The sequence below is a fragment of the Furipterus horrens genome, unplaced genomic scaffold (assembly GCF_987537825.1).
Source record: "Furipterus horrens unplaced genomic scaffold, mFurHor1.1.pri manual_scaffold_1, whole genome shotgun sequence".
Lineage (NCBI taxonomy): Eukaryota > Metazoa > Chordata > Mammalia > Chiroptera > Furipteridae > Furipterus > Furipterus horrens.
This window is the reverse complement of record NW_028327171.1, coordinates 54,703,973-54,723,301: the sequence shown is the minus strand read 5'-3', so window position 1 is coordinate 54,723,301 and position 19,329 is coordinate 54,703,973. Positions and strand designations below refer to the sequence as shown.

General features: G+C 37.1%; 1 protein-coding gene across 1 annotated transcript in view; it reads right to left on the bottom strand.

The window, feature by feature from the left end:
• Positions 1-19,329, bottom strand: part of TRPC1 (transient receptor potential cation channel subfamily C member 1) — a 72,845-nt gene that overhangs the window by 28,670 nt on the left and 24,846 nt on the right. Inside the window, exons 4-6 of the mRNA XM_090283651.1 lie at positions 9,999-10,130; positions 7,169-7,364; positions 2,088-2,424 (exon numbers count right to left, since the gene is read on the bottom strand). Coding sequence (XP_090139777.1) covers positions 2,088-2,424; positions 7,169-7,364; positions 9,999-10,130 — 665 coding nt within the window. The remainder of the gene's footprint in view (positions 1-2,087; positions 2,425-7,168; positions 7,365-9,998; positions 10,131-19,329) is intronic.

Below are 19,329 nucleotides of genomic sequence, written 5' to 3'. Positions count from 1 at the left end.
GTGCTCTGGTGTGGTCTGAAGCTGGCAATTGTATGTGTTGGTTCTGGGGCCTCTTGGGAGAAGCTTTGGTGCAGACTAGCATTAGCTGCTGCCTGTGACCTGCCTGGAGCTCCAAAGTGATCTGCAGATGTTGCCATTTGTGCTGGCCTTGGACGTGTCTGAGAGAGCCTAAGCTGTGAACTAAGGCTGCTGACAAGCTTGAGGCTGCTTAGCAAGAGGTATATGACTCACCAAGGGCAGATGCTACTTGTTTAAGTTTTGTGAACCTTTGAAAGATTTTAGGAAAGTCAGCAGTATGAGTCGAGGCAGGCCTTTTGCATGGAAAAGCCATGGGAAGAGGCTTGGATGGACCCTTTGGTCGGGTGGGGCAGGGACTTAGGGAATCACCAGGGCAGGGTTATCAGTATTAGCCAGGTTGATTAAATCCAGATACAGAGCCCATCTGTATCTGCAGCTGGGTGGGGGAGGACTCAACAAAGGAACAATGGCTTCTGCCAGCACTTCTGTCTGCCTTTCCAGCCCTTTCCCTGAAACCAGACAATTCAGTTCCTCCAAGTATGTCTCTGACTGCTGCCCCAGCACTGCAGTTAGAGCCAGTGAGTTGGTCAGCAAGTTAAGTTTTTGAACGGACACTTTACAAGGAATGCCTGGGGCTCCAGAATCCCTCCTTCTCATTCAGCAATAATCCCCTTAGCCACAATACCTGCTGGTTTTCACAACCAGAAGTTATGGGGACTTCCTTCTCAGAACGAGAGCCCCAGACTAGGGCGTGTGATGTAGGCCTCCCCCAGGAGAACCTCCACAGCCTTCTGATTCTCAACCACCACAGTGTGTGGAATCAGTCTGTATTGCATCTCCAACCCTCCTACGGGTCTCGATGTGGCTCCTTCCTTATATCCATAGTTACAGGTGTTCTGTTTAGCTAGACTTCACGTGATTTTCAATAATGGCTGTTGTGTAGGTTATCAGTAGTTTTGATGTGGTCATGGGAGGAGGTGAGCATATGGTATACCTACTCTGCCATCTGACCAGAAGTTTGTTTTATCTACCTAATTTAAACATTAATGCACCATGGATTAAACAGTGCTAAAAGTAGAACACTGACTGAAATCAAGCTACTTAAGATTAATTAATTTCCAAATAAAAATAAAAATCCCAAATACACAAATTAAGTTTATAGCTGAAGAATTAAAAGTGACCATTTTACATTAACTGTTCTCAAATTACGTAATAATTGAAACAATCAAAAACATATTAATCAGTGTTTTGTACCATAGAAAAGACTAAATTTCAATATCCTTTTACTCTATAGCAAATAGAAAGATAAATCAGAAATGCTGAGTTAAAAACAAGGATGAAGATACAGAGAGAAATAAAGGAGATATCATTAAAAGTCTACAAATAGACAATAGATTGTACCTGAACTCCTTACCTTTCACCCCTATCAAAAAAGGGGCAAGGGCAACAGAAGGTCATTTAAAATATTCATTATACAGAGTTAATGCTTATAAAAACAATTTCATAAAAAAACTGTCATATATATATATACATACATACATATATATATATATATATTTTTAAACCTGTAATTTCTAAAGAGGTCTGGCTATCAATACAAAAAACTAATTTTTATAGAGTGAGTCACCAGGAAAATATAACTACAAAAATTCATAGGTTCTTAAAAGGAAAACTAATGATGTAATAAAACAAAATACTTAACTCTTAAAATTCAACCAAGTATAAAATATATTGCATTTCAAAATATGTAAGACTAGGTTCATACTCTTATACTAAAAAAAGCATTCATCAGCAAAATCTGTTTTTAATAATCAGAAACAATTTTAGAGACTGATAATAAAAACATCTTAACTTTCATGTAATTAATTAATAAGAGCTTTGTTCCCTTATCATCAAGTTCAGAAACATTTATCTTTAAAAAAAAGACTTCGACAATCATAGCAGTATTCAAACTCTTGATGTGTAAAGAGTGTAAAATTACAAATTGAGCACAGATATTTATAATGCTACCAAGCAAAGGAGAATGGGATAAATAAAAGCAGAATCTTTCAAAAGAGCTTAATACTTACCAATAATCCACACTATAAGAAGATAGTCTATCCTTTCAAGGGCTGGGCCCATAGTGTTTTTCTTATCCTCGTTGTAGACAAGAGAGTACAGGTTTAGTAACAGCAAGAATGTGAAATATGATGCTCCATGAATAATAAATTTCATAAAAGGTGTATGAATGATTCTGCCAAACTGAGATTTGGGAGCTATCAAATAGCAAAGTGACAAAAGTGGCCAAAAGATGCCAACTGTTAGAACAGTCATTATCTTCTTACAGGCGGGCTTCCGTCGGTAACCTGACATCTGTCCAAACCAAACAGTGTTCAGGAACTGCTGGCAGTTAGACTGGGAGACAAACTGAAAAGGAATACACATACAAAAGAAAAAAGTAAAGTGAACCTGTAAGTAGGATTTGATAATACTATTAATTGATATTTGAAGTTTTAATAGCTTAAAATCAATTTTATATGGTTCACATAGATTTCTTTTTTCTTACATGTAATAAAGAGTGTAGCGGTTAAGAGCATAGACTGTGGAGCCAGATTACCTAGATTCAAATCTAGGCTCTGCCACTTATTAAATGACCTTGAACAAGTTTTTAAACCTCCCTAAGCCTCAAATTCCCTGACTGTAAAATGGAGGACAGTAATAGTATCTACTTCATAAACTTGTTACAAGGATTAAATGTAATGCTCTTAAAATGGTACCTAGTTCATAGTATGCACTAGTACATATTATTGATTATTACTAGCCTACTTAGCTATTTATAACATTTAATTTAATACTCTTATAAAAATGTTTATGAGATTTCAAAATTAATAATTAAAATCCATAGAAAAAGACTTCAGTCTACAAAAATTAATAATTTTTCAAAGTATAAGCATCAAACATATATATAAAAACAATATTTTAAATGCAATAAAGATAGTCTTTAATCTGCTGAAAACTGAATTCTGTGTGTAGGAAAAATATTCCCAAATAAAAAGAAAATTCCAGTTCAAGTACAGAAAATAAGTTACCAAAATTTACAAAGCTTTTCAGTTTGTAAACCCCAGAAGCAATATTTTCTCAATAAAATGCTCACAGAGTGAAGTTAACTTAAGGATTCTGATAACTCTACATACAGTAATGTGATCAGGTTTGAAATTACCAAAGTAAAACACAAGTGATCATAATATCATTCATATATTTAAATTATATTTAGTTAATCTTCTGTTTTAAAATGCTTTATCCTGCAAGAGAATACAATTTGTAGAATGCAACACTGTAGTAAAAAAAAAAAAAAGTTTCTATTGTTGTTTATTATGCTTATCAAGAAATTTCCTAATATATTGAGTTGCCCAAAAAGTTCATTTAGTTGTTTCCATATGATGGCTCTAGTAGCACTTAGTTGTCTTTAATTTCATTTGAAACAATTTTGTTAGGCTGTATAGTGACAGTTGTAATATCAGCATGCAATAAAAAACTTATCAAAATTGGTGAATTTTTGTGCAGCCATTTTAATTCTGAAGATGGAAGAAAATATGCAACATTTTTAGCATATTATGCTTTATTATTTCAAGAAAGGTAAAAATGCAAATGAAACACACAAAAAAAGATTTGTGCAGCATATGGAGGAGGTGCTGTGACATGTGAAAAATGGTTTGAAGTTTCCCGGTACTAGTGACATTTGGCCAAATAATTGTTTGCTGTGGGGCTGTCTTAGGCATTGAAAGGTTTTAGCAGTACCCCAGGCCTCTACCCGCTGGAAGCCAATAGCAGCAGATAGCTGACATAATCAAAATATCCAAATCAATAAAGTTATTGGTGAAAATGAAAAATGTGTCTTTCATTTTATGGAAAACACTAAACAAACTTTTTGGCCAACCCAATACTATCCTTTTCTTAGGCACTTAAGTCTTACTTCATTCTTTATTCTTCTGCTCAGATTCAGGTTTTCTTAGGGAATCTTAATTTGTCTTTCAAGATGAAATACCAGAGAGAGAAATACCTTTTTCCTACCAATTACCCAATTTGGTAGCATCCCAAACTTAATGGTTTCAGCCTTCTCCCCAAATGTCAAAGCAATCTCAGGACTGTTTGCTGTCTTTGCCATCCCTCTGTAAATGATGATTTAATTAACAGTAATGTTAAATATGTAATTGGAAAAATAAAATTCCAATTGGAAATATTATTATTCTATGGTTGAGTTAAAATGTAGACACAGCCCTGCCCAGGTAGCTCTGTTGTTTGGAACATCATCTTATGCACCAAAGGTTTCAGGTTCTATGCCTAGATGGGGTACATATGAGAGGCAGCCAATCAATGATTTGTTTCTCTTTCACATCGATGTCACCCCCCCCCCAATGTTCCTCCCTGTCTAAAATCAATTAAAAAATCCTTGGGTGAGGATTTAAAAAATATTTAAAATGGAGATACAAATTCTTTGATACTCCTCTAATCAAGAGGCAAGCTATCAATGTTCCCTACCCTTCAACATGTGATTGTTTTAACCAGGAGATTCTGGAAGAAGTGATGCTATGTGACTTCTGAAGTAGTTCATAAAAGGTCATGCAGCTTCCACTTTGAAGAACACTTGCTCTTGGAGCCATACACTGCCATGTAAAAAGTCCTCCTACTCTGAAGCCACACGCTGTAAGGAAGCCCAGGCTGTACGTAGGCACCCTGGTCAGCTCTCAGAGGATCAGACCATCTCTTCGTAGCTAATCCACCATCATGGCCATACCCATCCATGGTTCCAGTTCTCAAGAAGCCCACCCTTTATGGACGTATCCACCTGAGCACCCAGCCCACTCAGAGCTCCCTGTTTGAGTCCTCAAGGGCCTGCTCAAGCACCGGAGGTATGAGTGCATGAAGGAGCCTCCAAATGACTGTAGCTCCCAGTCATTTGAGCTATCTCTAGGTGAGGTCCTACACACAGAGAAGAAGAGACAAATCATTTTTGCTGTGTCCTTTCTGAAGTCTCTACCTAGAGAATCCAAGAGCATAATAAAATGATTATAAAACTATTATAAAATAATTATGAAATGCTATTTTAGGCCACTAAGTATTAGGGTTGTTTGTTATTCAGGATTAATAAAGTCTATCAATTATTTGGGAAAATATTATCACTTAAGTTGATTTTGTATCTTGTTATCTTTCTCTTGTAACATTTTCTAAAATTTCATGTCTATTTTAAGTTGTGGGACAAGTAAGTACAAAAATTAGCCTAATATCTAGTCAATAATGTCTAGTCAAAATATATATCAGAGGAACGTTACATCGGGGTTTCTATTCTCTGTTTCTACTTACACATATTAGCATTGTATTTTCTTTTTAAACCACACAGGTATTTTGTTGATTTATATTTTTATAGCTACAGTGATCCAAATTCTTGTACTTAATGTTTTCCTTGTAATGTTTTACCTTAACCAAGAACCTTGGAATACTAGAAAAAATAAAGGATTTGTAGCCAGAGATCTGGATAAACAATATACTCTCTAGGTAATCTTAAAGTAACAATCTTAAAATCCCTGTATCAAAGCTATGGGGTTCTCCAGAAAAAATCCAACCATTGCTAATATAACGAGAACAGTTTCTGTGACATCAAGGTAACCTGGCAGCCAACGAGAATGAACTGGAATGCTCATGTGTGAACAATGACGATTTCACTGACTACAGTGGGAGCATTAGATGCTGTTGAGTGAGCATGTGTACTGTGTGATCATCGCATTCAAAATGACTGAGTAGAGGAATGAATCTGCATCAAATTTTGCATTAAGTTTGAACATTCCTCCACAGAAACTATCTGTATGATTCAGAAGGCTGCAGCTATGGACAACTGGTGATTGGCAGCTTCATCACCACAATGCACCCATTCAAGCATCACGTCTTATGCAGAGCTTTTTGGTGAAGCATCAAGTCATCCAAGTGACTCAGTCCCACTACAGCCCAGATTTGGCGCCCAGCAACTTCTGAGTCTTCCCAAAACTAAAATCACCTTTGAAAGAGAAGAGATTTCAGACTGTCAGTGAGATTCAGGAAAATATGATGGGGCAGCTGATGGCAACTGGAAGAACTGTATGAGGTGTCAAGGTGCCTGCTTTGAAGAGGACTGAGGTGTCATTGTCCTATGTACAGTGTTTCTTGTATCTTGTATCTCCTTCAATATTTTTCATATTACATGGCTGGATACCTTCTGGACATATCTCATATAATGAGGCTCAAATTTTCTATGGAAAAAAAAAAATCTGTTCCTAGCATCAAAGGTCCTGTATTTTGCTTTCTACGATTATCTATTTCAGACTCCATTTTTATATTCAAATGAATTTAATAAACAAGTTTAATTCCAACATCTATGTTGATAATAAAAATAATGGGTCATAGAAGCAATACCTTTAAAGTACCATTTATCAATACTCCACACTGTCAACTGGATATCATTGTATATATATAAAATGGTCAGTAAATTATCCTAAAAATAAAATTTAAAATTCATACCTTCCTTCTTCAAGTTCCTGAATCATGTGTATGTATGTGTATGGGGAGTAGAAATAGATATTTCCCTTAACAGGAAGGGGTGATTTCAGAAGAATCAGATTCAACTTAGTTATCTTATTATGCGCCTCTCCACCTTTGGGTTTCACAATAAATTAACAAATAAGAATCAGGAAATATAATATCTGATAGTTGATTTTTCAACAGAAAGACACTATTACTATAAAAAGGACTATTATAACTAGATCTGTAAAACAAACTATGACAAACAAATTATGAGATGAAAACTTCATTCTGCAGTCACAACACAAGCTCTTACCTGTGTAGCTACCATTTTGCAAAAATATTAATGTACATATTATTATTATTAAAATTATTTAAAATAATAGCAACTACCCCTGAATTCTTGCTTAATGCTAGTATTCATTATAACTATACATATTAATATATATATTAATTAATTCTTCAAACTAAAGCTCAGACAGATTCAATAACTTTCCCAAGGACACATGTTTTTATGAAGCAGAACTAGGATCTCAAACTATATGTGCTGGTCCAAAACCTTTGCTCTGAGCCACTACACTACTGAGGAAATAACTTAAATATATCACAGAAACCCTCATACCTCCTTTTGGTTATATTTGATAGCAAGTTTTAGACGACTTAAATTCATTCTTTCTTCTAATAATCCCCGTTTGTCAAGCGGCTCATCACTAGATGTATGGTTTAGAATAACTTCCAATTCACGTGAATTCCGGGCTTGTGCAAGCAAATCTTTAGCAAACATTTTACACTGCCGAGCTAGTTCTTCATAATCAGTCCTGCAAAATGCAACGAACGATTATTAGAAATGTCACTTCCATTCTTTAACTAAGCTATTTTCACTAGAAAAGTTTTGCTCAGTAATATTTTAGTTCGGATAGTGATACACAAAATCTGAAGTCATTTTATGCTGACAGTCAAAGGAAACCACTAGTGCATTAATGCTCCATGGTTTTGGGGGAAACTGTAGCACAATTATGTTCCTGGTGTTCACACTGATAATCTGAGGTAAGCACAATATTTCCTTATATATGCTGATATTCCTAGAAATTCTGATATTTGTCAACCAGTTCTTCACTTAACTCATTTGTTGGTATTCTCTACATTTAGTATAAAACTTCCCTTTATAGTACTTAACAACAGAAAATATGTTAATGCTATCTAATACATATTATTTTTTGTATTAATGAAATTTTTTAAAATAATAGCCTGCAACATGTTTATGTTACTTTTGATATTATAATATTTTAATTTTTAAAGAGCTCACTGGAACAAAAATCAAGTTAGAAAGATACTGAAACATGCCTAGTAAAGAATTCTTTGTCAGAATCACTATGCCTTGAAACTTATACGTAATTTAACTGTTAAAAGTAGGTTTAAATCAATTTGTGAGGAATTAAGAAGTTTTAATGGATAATTCTTTTTTTAAATATCAGTTATATTAAACATATCTGATATAACAATTTAAGAATAAAGTTAGAAATAAATAATTATGAGTCAACTGAACTTCAGAAAATAATTTTTATTCTTTTTTTCCTTAAAAAGAAAGGAAGGGAAAATAGGAAGATATCCCATTGATTAGTATTTCTATATAATGGGGTCTTCCATGAACTGGCTACATAAAATTATAACTCAAAAAGTTAAAAACTCTTTCTTAGGAGCTAACATTTTTGTCATCCATTCTCTGCATTTACTATGTAGCCAAAGTACCTAAGAATAAATAGTTGGATTTCTTTAACAACTGAAGTATTACCTGCTTCTTAGTCTAGGTAATACTAGACTAAGATGGGAACATCCATCAAAAGTATATTTTACAAAGATATCTCACCTTTAGATAAAGACTGCAAAACCACCAGAATCAAAGGTAACATTAATATATTTTATATACATAGTATGCTTAATATCTAATAGATTACTGAAGAACTAGTGAATGGCTGTATAGTTTAGATGGAAATATCATAGACTAGAAGCAAGAAGTCTTCTTTCCATTCTAGTAACAACTCTACTCCTACTTTCAATGTCAACTCTGTTCCTAATTAGCTGTTGATATCAGTAAAGCATCTAACCTATATAGATCACATTCCCTATCTAGAAAAACAACACACCATAGAAACAATTCTATGATCACTTCGAAATCTAATGTTATTAGTCTATGATTACAATATAATCACTGTGGTTGTTTCAAATTTATTTTGAAAGAAGTTGAAAAAATTCTATTTTATATGATAACTCAGAACTCCAATTATGAGATTATAATAGAAAGTTCATATTTAAAAGGAATATTCATTAACAGCCTCATGCACTAATAAAAAGTAGCAACAGGTTACATTTTAACTATGTCTTATCTATTCACCCAAGTATGTATCTTATCTCATTTTAAGTTGAAATAAATTTTAATTTATCCAAATTAAAATAATGTAGTTCCAACTCAAAAACTTATAAACATGTATTTTTTAAAAGTTCCTAAACTCAGAGCTATCAAGGACACACTACATATATTGCTGTAAAGGCAAAAGAAAATTTCAAGCTTCTTTTTGGCCTTCCAGTAAATAGAACTTTGAAGTTTCCCCATCTTCTCAAGCCACTGGAGGAGAGCAATGTCAGACATAGGCTCCATCATCAGCTGGATGTGAAAGGAAAGGTGGGGACTGGCAGGAAATCTTCATCAGGTCTTCCTTCCTTGGAGGGCACCAGGGATACTTAAACATAAGAGAATGACTCTAAGCTTTTCCTCAAGTTTACAAATGTGATTTTCTAAAAAAAATTTTAATGTCTAAGGCAATAGTTTAATAGGCTGTTTTTTCCAAAGCCTCCTCCACCCACCCCAGCTTAATACTCTAAGGAGAAATGATAAGCGTGATTCTTTGGGTAAGCAAAGTGCCAGAATTGCACATAACTCTTCATTTTAGAAAAGATGTCAACATGCTATGCCTCTCCTTATAGACACTCTCACCAGTGTACAAACAGTGAAAAGGGACTAGGTCTCTATGTGTGGAACAGCCCCAACATAGAGAAAGCATTCTATCTGCTTCTTAGAGTTATGAAGAATCACACTCCAAGGATAATTATAGAATGTAGGAATGAGGGGAGGTAGGACAGAAAGCAGTTATAAATAATTGTTTTCTTGACTATGGATACCACTCTCACTATTCTTCACACTGCCCTAGGATGCCTTTGGGAATGTTGAATGAAGCAGGGATGTAAGGGTGGTGCAAGAGGGGCAGAAAGCAAATGGGCAGGAGTGACCTAAATTACTCCAGGGAGGAGGAAAATCCCAAGAAGGTGGCAGCAAGGTCTTGTCATCTTGGATCAAATGGAAATAAATATATATTATAATTTGGCTTATGAAAAAACTCGGACTGAAAATATTCTGAAAAAATAAGATAAAATTTGTAATTTCCATTCATTCCCACCTGAATTCCACCTCCACAAGGCTTAGTTCTTTTAAATCAGCACTAAGTTCAAAAGCTCTCAGAATTGGATCTTCCTCTGTTAACATTATTAGAGACGGGCTGGCCAAACAACGATATATATCAAGACGAAACCTGTGATAAAATTTGATTCCATAATGTAAAATAAAATTATTACATTCATGAGATTAGTATTTTTAACTCACAATTTTCATAAACTTAAAATAATAGTATTATGAAATCAATAGAAAATCAAAACATACTTATTAAAAGATAATTTACATAAACAGAAAAAGACTTTAAAATATTTTAAGATATGACTATTGAAAAACTGTATATGTATTTCTTTTAAAGAAATTGTTTTAGTATTTCTTTTCATAGATTCAAAACTTTGCATTCTTCATTACAATTTAATTTTAAAATTTTCTATTGCTAAATGCAACATTATTTTAAAATATACTAATAATTTGATTATTAAATTTTTCCTTCTCCAATAATAAGATTAATATGCTAAATATATGTAAAACATGACTCATTCAACCAGGTTATTTTTTAAAGATGTTTCTAATCTTAATAAACAAACTGAACTAACAAGCAAATTAGAGACAGACTCATAGATAGAGAGCAGGATGACAGCTATTTGAGGGGCGATATTAGGGGGTGGAAAGATTAAGCAAAAGGAATAAGGACTCGTGGACATTGACAACAGTGTAGTGATTACAGGGGGGAGAAGAGTATAATGAGGTTAAATGGTAATGGAAAAAATACAGTAAAAAAATTTTTTTAGAAGAATGAAATCATGTATTTATACATAATCTAGATAACAGTTTACTCCCTTCACCTTCTGTAAACTAATTAATGTTCATATTCAATACCTAAATAGAAACCAAATCAGAAAGCTTCTGCTATAATTCTTTCATCTATAAATATACAACTCTTAATTTGTAAGTTTGGTAAATGTTATATACTATATATTTTTCTTTTAAATATAAATTTAATACATGCTTGTTATTTTAAGAAAGTAAGTAGTTTAGAAAGAGGATGCTCTAATCATTTGGGTGGTAATAACCTGTCAATGCTTGTTTATCTATTATGAGAAATGAACTACACTGGAGAGAGATGAGGGAGGCTGTGAGAGGAGGGCAGCGAGTACGAGGAAACTCTCTGTACTTTCTGCTCAATTTTGTTAAAGCCTAAAACTGCTCTAAAAATACAGCCCATTAATAATTAAGAAACCGTCCACCAAAGAAGAAATCATAAGAGAAATTAGAAAGTATCTTAAATATACTTACATTAGAAAGGAAGCAAAATCTAAAATCAATAAGCTAAATTTCTAACTTAAGATGTTAGAAAAAGAACAAATCAGAAGATTGCAGCAAAGTAGGTGGAAGTTACATTCACCTTCTCCAGACCCAAACTGGAATTACAACTAAATTATAAAACAACCAACCTAAATAACCAGCTGAAGGCTAGCAGAACAGAAGTCTTACAACCAAGGATTTACAGAAGAAGCCACATCAAGACTTGTGGGAAGTGCGAAGATGCAAAATGTGGGGCCCCAGTTTGGTAGTGAGAATCTGGAGGGATATCTCAGCTGCAAAGGTTCCCAATGAGACACATGGGGTCTCCATCCCACATTAGGCTCCCCAGATTGGAGCAACAGAGCCAAAAAATTTGACCACATAACATTTGGCTATAAAAATCAGTGGGGATTCTGTCCACCAGGGAGAGATGGGATACTGATAGAAACTCAAGTGCCTTCTAAAAGGGTCAGCATGTAAAATCTCACTCGCACTGGGCTCCAGCAGAGGGAGTGTGGATCAGAGCGAACTTGAGTCTTGCAATGACATACTGGGTTGTGTGGCTCCTGAAATAGAGATGAGAGGACAGCCACCAGAGTCCCCATGCTGAGTCCCTCACTTGCACTGCCCACAGATACCATCTTTCCTGGGGCAAACACTCCTCTCCAATCTGCACTGGCCTAGTGGGACTGTACAATCCCACCCTCCTGGCACCCCTGTAGCTCAGCTGACCTCATGACCTCCAAAAAGTTTGCAGCCCAGTCCTGTGGTATAAGCTTTCTTGAAGGGATCTTGATGATTCATTCAGGGAGAATCAGAGTTGTGTGGCTCTGCCTCAGAGACATATCCCCTCCCCGCCTACTGTGGGCTAGAAGAGGCCAGCACCACACCAGCCTGGACTACCCTGCCCCCCATGACAATAGCAATCCCATGGCTCACACCCTGTTGCCATAGCCAGGCACCAGCCTGGGGTGCCCCTCCCCCTATAGCCAGAGTAGCTGCTTCCAAACCCCCATAGGAGATCTACTAGGCCCATCAGTGGAGAACCATTAGATCCACCACCCTGACTCCTGGTGGCCCCACCCTGCTGCACATGTGCTCCACACTACTGTCAGCCTGCCATAGCCAACTTGGTTCCCTGGTGCAGAAGACTCTCCACTAGATCTGGGAAGACTCTAGAAAAAACTGAGTTGTCTGGCTCTTGGGTGAGGCCATTTTTTCTTGGGTGGACCATTTTTCCCCAGCTCATGCCCAGCGAGCATCACCACTCTTGTGCAGAGTTCTCCCTTCACACAACCAAACCTTGGTCTGTGTAGGACTGACAAACATTGCTGACCACACCCTGATGAATCCCTGAGACATGGCCTCACCACAAAGGTCCATGGGCATAAAGCAGGTGGCGGCTAATTTCAGTGTATCCTGAGACTGTCACTGAGTGGCTTCAAACCATCACTGGCACCAAGTTTGAATCTGTATCAATCTGGTAAACACCCCTACCTACCTGGTGACTCACTGATAGACCCCCACAAGCAACTGGTGTACCATCAGAGGCTATATCAGTATCTGAGCCTACCAGCCAGTTAACAGGTGAAGGAAGACCTCGGGGAGGCCTTTTGCTGACCTGCCCTTGAGTTTGGTACTGGTGGAAATGGGCCTTATTGTGCAGCAGGGCCCCTCTCATGCACACCAAGGCTCTGCAGAGGCAGTCACAAAAATGTGAGTCATGTCGTACCTCCAAACATGTAGTCCAGCATTTGTCACTGGCAGCGCCTCACATCTACCAGTACTGGAACTCCTCCCAGTGCGTCCCACAACCAACACAACCAGTGGTACAGACCACATCACAGCATCACCCAATTAGCTCCATAAGCAGCACACACAAAGGAAGGTCTTGGAAGACACTAGATCCAGTTGGGGCGAATTCAGCTTTGTGGAGCCATTCCCCACACAGCACCTATGCATTGCATTTAGGGTTGATCCTCAGAGTCAGCTGAAGGGGCAACCTCAACCACAGATGAGCCAACAGCAATCAAGACTCAACCACTGATACAACAGGACAGGTCATATAACCTACACACAAAAAAACATTTCTGCAGCACCTAGCTCAGGAAATTAGAAGGACTACTCTGAGCCTCACAACATGAGGCCACAATACCAAGGCATGGAATATCTACTTAATTCCCAAAAATAAATAGAGAAACAGCCAAAGTGGAGAAACAAAGAAACATGACCCAAATAAAAGACAGGGAAAATCCTAAAAAAATTAATAAGTAAACAAAATAGAGGCAAGCAAGCTACAACATCCAGAATTCAAAACAATGGTTATGAAGATGTTCAAAAAAGTGGTGAGAACTTCAATAGCATGGAAAAAAAAAACAAAGAAACCATAAAATAGAATCAGAGGACTTCCGGTCAAGATGGAGGCATAGGTAGACATCCTTTGCCTCCTTCCACACCATAAGGATTACATCTACCTCAAAAGAAAGAAGAACCAGAACTACCAGAAAATCAAACTGCATGAAAATCCAACAAATGAAGATGTAAAGAAGTTAATATTCATCCAGCTGGGTAGGACGGGTGGGAACAGGGTGCTGGGGTGAAGGGGACATGGTACAGCAAGGCAGTGGCTGCGGCCAGCTGGCAGAAAGGGCAGTCACACACTATAAAAGCTTGAAGGGACACTAGTGAGCGATCTCAGACCCAGGCCAGACTGTGCAACTCATGGTCCCAATGCTGGAAAAATAAAGCCGCATTGCTTCAGGCTGTGAAAACCAGTGGGGGTTGGGGCTGTGAAAGAAACTGTCAGGATCTCCAAAGAGTCTGTTTAGAAGTCCCCAGGGTCCTGGAATGTATGCAAACCCACCCACTCTGGGAACTATCATCAGAACAACATCTAGAGGGGCGGCATTCACATTACAGGAAACAGGTGAAGTGACTGGAAAAGGGGCGAGTGCTGAGCAAGCAGCATTGTTCACTCTCTGACCCCTTCCTCACATTCAGCACAACAAAGTGGTGAAACTGGTTGCCCCACTGACAAATACCTAAGGCCAGCCCCTTACAATGTAACAGGTGCAACAGCTCTACCTAAGTCACAGGAGATTGTCAAGTTGAGGAAACAGAGGAGTATGACCCAGAAGAGAAAGCAGATCAAGGCTCCAGAAGGAGAACTAAGTGATGAGGAGATAGGCAACCTAACAGATGAAGAGTTCAAAAAACTGGTGATAACAATGCTCACAGAAATGATTGAGTACAGCAAACACATAGGGAAGAAGTGAAGGCTATACTGAACAAAATGAAGAAAAGTACACACGAAACCAATGGTGAATTGAAGGAAGCTGGGGCTCAAATCAAAGATTTGGAACATAATGAAGAAATAAGAAGTCACCCAGTAGGGAATAAAGAAACAATAATTGAAAAAAATAAGGAGAGAAACCTCTGGGACAACTTTAAACATATCACCACCGGAATTATAGGAGTGCCAGCAGGAAAAGAGGAAAAGCAAGAAATTGAAAACTTTTTTGAAAAAATAATAAAGAAAAACTTCCCTAATTTTGTGAAAGAAGTAGACATACAAGTCCAGGAAGCACAGAGAGTCCCAAATAAGTTGGACCCAAAGAAGAACATATCAAGACACATAATAATTAAAATGTTAAAGGTTTAAAGATAAAGAGAGAATCTTTAAAGCAGCAAAAGAAGAGAGTTATCTACAGAGGAGTTTCCATAAGACTGTCAGCCGATTTATCAAAAGAAACTTCACAGGCTAGAAGGGACTGGCAAGAAATATTCAAAGTCATGAACAGCAGGGACTTACAACCATGATTATACTATCCAGCAAAGTTATCATTTGGAATGGAAGGACAGAGAAAGTGCTTCCCAGACAAGGTAAAGCAAAAGGAGTTCATCATCACCAAGCCATTGTTATATGAAATGTTAAAGGGACTTATTTAAGAAAAAGAAGATCAAAACTATGAACATTAAAATGACAACAAATTTACAACTATCAGCAACTGAATCTAAAATATGAAAACAAAATCCAACTAAGCAAACCAGAATAGGAAGAGAATCATAGGTATGGGGATCATTTGGAAGATTATCAACTGTGAGGGAGAAGGAGGAGAAATGGGGAAATAGTGCAGGGATTAATAAGCATAATCAGTTGGTACAAAATAGACAGGGGGAAGTTAAGAATAATATAGGAAAGGATGAAGCCAAAAAATTTATATTCACAACCCATGGACATGAACTAAGGGGGGTGGGATTGCTGGAGGGAAGGGAGGTACTGGGCAGAAGGGAGCAAAGAGAAAAGAAATAGAAACTTCTGTAACAACATAATCAATAAAATATACTTTAAAAATAATCTATATTATAAGAAATGTTAAAGGGCCTTCTTTAAGAAAAGAAAAAGGGAGAATATATTTATAAATAATAAAATGATAATAAATACATTCCTATCAATAATCAATAATCACCTTATATGTAAATGATGTAAATGCTCCAATCAAAAGACAATGAGTAGTTGAATGGATAAGAAACAAGACCCATATATATGCTGTCGACAAGGGGCCCACTTCAGAATGAAAAATATGTGCCCACTGAAAGTAAAGGGATGAAAAAGGATATATCATGAAAATGGAAACCAACAACAGCTGGAATAGCAATACTTATATCAGATAAAATAAAATTTAAAACAAGAAAGAATAAGAGATAAAGAAGGACATTACATAATGATAAAGGGATCAATCCAACAAGATTATATAACCCTTTTAAATATTTATGTACCCAACATAGAAGCACTTAATATATAAAGCAAATCTTGATGGACAATTGAGGGAGATATCAACAGTAATACAGTCATAGTAGGGGATGTTTACAACCCATTGACATTGATGGATAGATCTTCAAGACAGAAGTGAACGAGGAAACAGCAGTCCTAAACTACAAACCACACATGTGGATTTAATTGATATCTTGAGAGCTTTTCACCACAAAACAGCAGAATATACATTCTTTTCAATGCACATGGAGTTATTTCTTAGGATAGATGACAAGTGAGGACACAAAACAGTGTTCAAATTTAAGAAGACTGAAATCATATCAAGCATCTTCTTTAACCACAATGGTAGGAAACTAGAAATTAATTACAAGGAAAAAACTGAAAAACACACCAATACAGAAAGGCTAAATAACAAGTTAATAAACAATGAACAGGTCAACAATGAGATCAAGGAAGAAATCAAAAGTTACTTTGAGACTAATGAAAATAAACAAGCTAAAACCCAAAACCTATGGCACAGCAAAAAGCAATCCTAAGAGGAAAATTCATAGCAATATAGACCTTCCTCAACAGACAAAACAAACAAACAAACTCAAACAATCTAACCTTACATCTAAAAGGATTAGAAAAAAATAAACAACAACAAAGCTGTGAAGGGAAAGAAGGAAATAATAAAGATTATATTAAAAATAAATGACATAGAGACTAAAAATAAATTACAAAATATAAATGAAACTTAGAGTTGGTTCTCTGAAAAGATAAACAACTGACAAAACTTTAATTAAATCCATCAAGAAAAAAAGAGAGGACCCAAACTGATACAATCATAAATGAAAGAAGAAAAGTAACAACTGACACCACAGAAATACAAAGGATTCTAAGAAAATACTCGTATCGTATCGGCAGCCATCCGTCTCGAGAGACGATGGTGTAGCTTCTTAAGAGTCTATCTGCACCGCCGAGAATGGTTGTGCAGTCCGACTCGGGAGTGACACGGTATCTGTCTCCTCCCGTGTTGAATCGACATCTTGCGATGACGCTGGAGTGTCCTCTCCAGTGAAGCTGAAGCTACAGAGCCTGGGCAGGGTGATATGGAGGGTCTGCTGTTGCCCATGCAGCAGACCCCCCCTCTCTTCGCAGCTGAAGGGTCCAAGGGAAAGACGGAGTCAATACAGCTTGGCTTCAGGTGCGCCGCAGGAGTTGCCGGTATTGACTACAACGTCAAACCGCCTTAGGGACTCCGGCTCCGGATTTTCTGTCGGGGTTTACTCCCTTAGCCTTTCCCCTGAAGAGGTATGCCGCAAGGCAGCGGAGGTTTTTTGGAGTCAGAGTTTTCCTTCTCTGATGTGCCCTGACTGGAAGATCGAACCAGCGACACTTAGCTCGCAGGCCGACGCTCAGTCCACTGAGCCAAACCAGCCAGGACATAAGAAAATACTACAAATAAGCATATGACAACAAATTAGACAATCTGGAAAAAATGGATAAATCAACAGATACTCTTCCAAAACTGAATCTGGAAGAGTAAGAGAATCTGAATAGACAGATTACAATTGGTGAAATAGAAGCACTTATGGTGGAGGTGCCACACACACCCTAGGCTCGGTTGGAAGTTGCTCTGTCCAGCAGAGGCTTCGTGACCACGGCAGAACAAACTTTTACCCAGGACACTTTGTTATGTATGAGGGAAGGAAGGTGACTGCCTCTCTAGTGGAGACCAGCAGCCAAACCTTCATCCCTCATGTCTTTTATTGAGGAGGATACATATGAGAGATACAAGGTTAAAATTCATAAATTGTCTATTGTATTCAGGCATTTGACAGTAACAGATAACATACACTAATTCGGGAGTCACACTGACTGATTAGAGTCAAGGTCTATAAGACATTCGGACCAGGTGCAGGATTCCATATACTCCCTGCTAGAGATTGTTTATGTTACATTACTGATAAGGAAAGCAAAGCAAGTTCTAAAATATAATGAGCATAATGAGCATCCTTTGATCCAATTCCCATGGCAACCCTCTGAGTGGTTGTCAGTCATGTTCCACACACAGCCTTATGTTGAGACTAAGAGGCAAGTGCGGCCAGAAAGCTGGCGGCTCTGTCATGCTCAGGCCGGGGCTACAGTTCCTTAAACCACGAGGAGTGGTTGCCCACAAGCACTAATGAAAATACTCCCAACAGCCCAAGCTGGTGAGGCTCAATTTGTTGGAGCATTGTCCTGTACACCCAAAGGTCACAGGTTTGATTCCCAGTCAGGACACATACCCAGGTTGTGGGATCAAGCCCCAGTTGGGATGTGATGAGAAAGCAATCAGTCAAATGTTTCTCTCTCATATACATGTTTCTTTTTTTTCTCTCTTTCCCTCTCTCTCTACCTCGCTCGCTCCCTTCCTCCCTCTTTCTCTCCCTCTCTCTCTCCCCATTCCCTTCTCTCTCAATGAAAAATATCCCTGAGTAAGGATTTTAAAAAATCCCAACAAATAAAAGCCTTGTATGGCTTCACAGGAGGATTTTACCAAACATTCAGAGAAGAAATAACACCTCTCCTTCTCAAACTATTCCAAAATATTCAAGAGGATGGAAGGCTTCCTAGCTCACTTTACAAGGCCAGCATTATCCTAGTCCCAAAAACAGATAAAGACACTATAGAGAAGAAAATTATAGGTTAATATCCCTGATGAGAATAGATGCTAAAATTTTCAACAAAGTATTAGCAAACTGGATCCAGCAATACATTAAAAAGATCACACATCATTATCAAGTGAGATTTATTCCAGGAATGCAAGGTTGGTACAATATCTGCAAATCAATAAATGTGATAAACCACATAAACAAAATGAAGGATAAAAACCACATTGTCATAACAATAGATGTGATCTATTGCATTTGATAAAATCCAGCAGCCATTTATGACAAGAAACTCTCAGCAAAGTGAGAATAAAAAGAACATATCTCAATGTAATAAAGACCATATATGACCAACCCACAGCCAACATAATACTCAGTGGGCTAAAACTAAAAGCATTTCCCTTAAGATCAGAAACAAGACAGACATGTCTGCTTTCACCACTCCTATTCAAAGTCCTAGCCACAGCAATCAGATAATAAAAAGAAATAAAAGGTATCCAAATTTGATAGGAGGAAGTAATAAGAGTCATTATTTGCAGATGGAATGGAGAAAAAGCATTTGATAAAATCTAGCACCAAATTATGATAAAACTCTCAGCAAAGTGGGAATAGAGAGAACATAACAC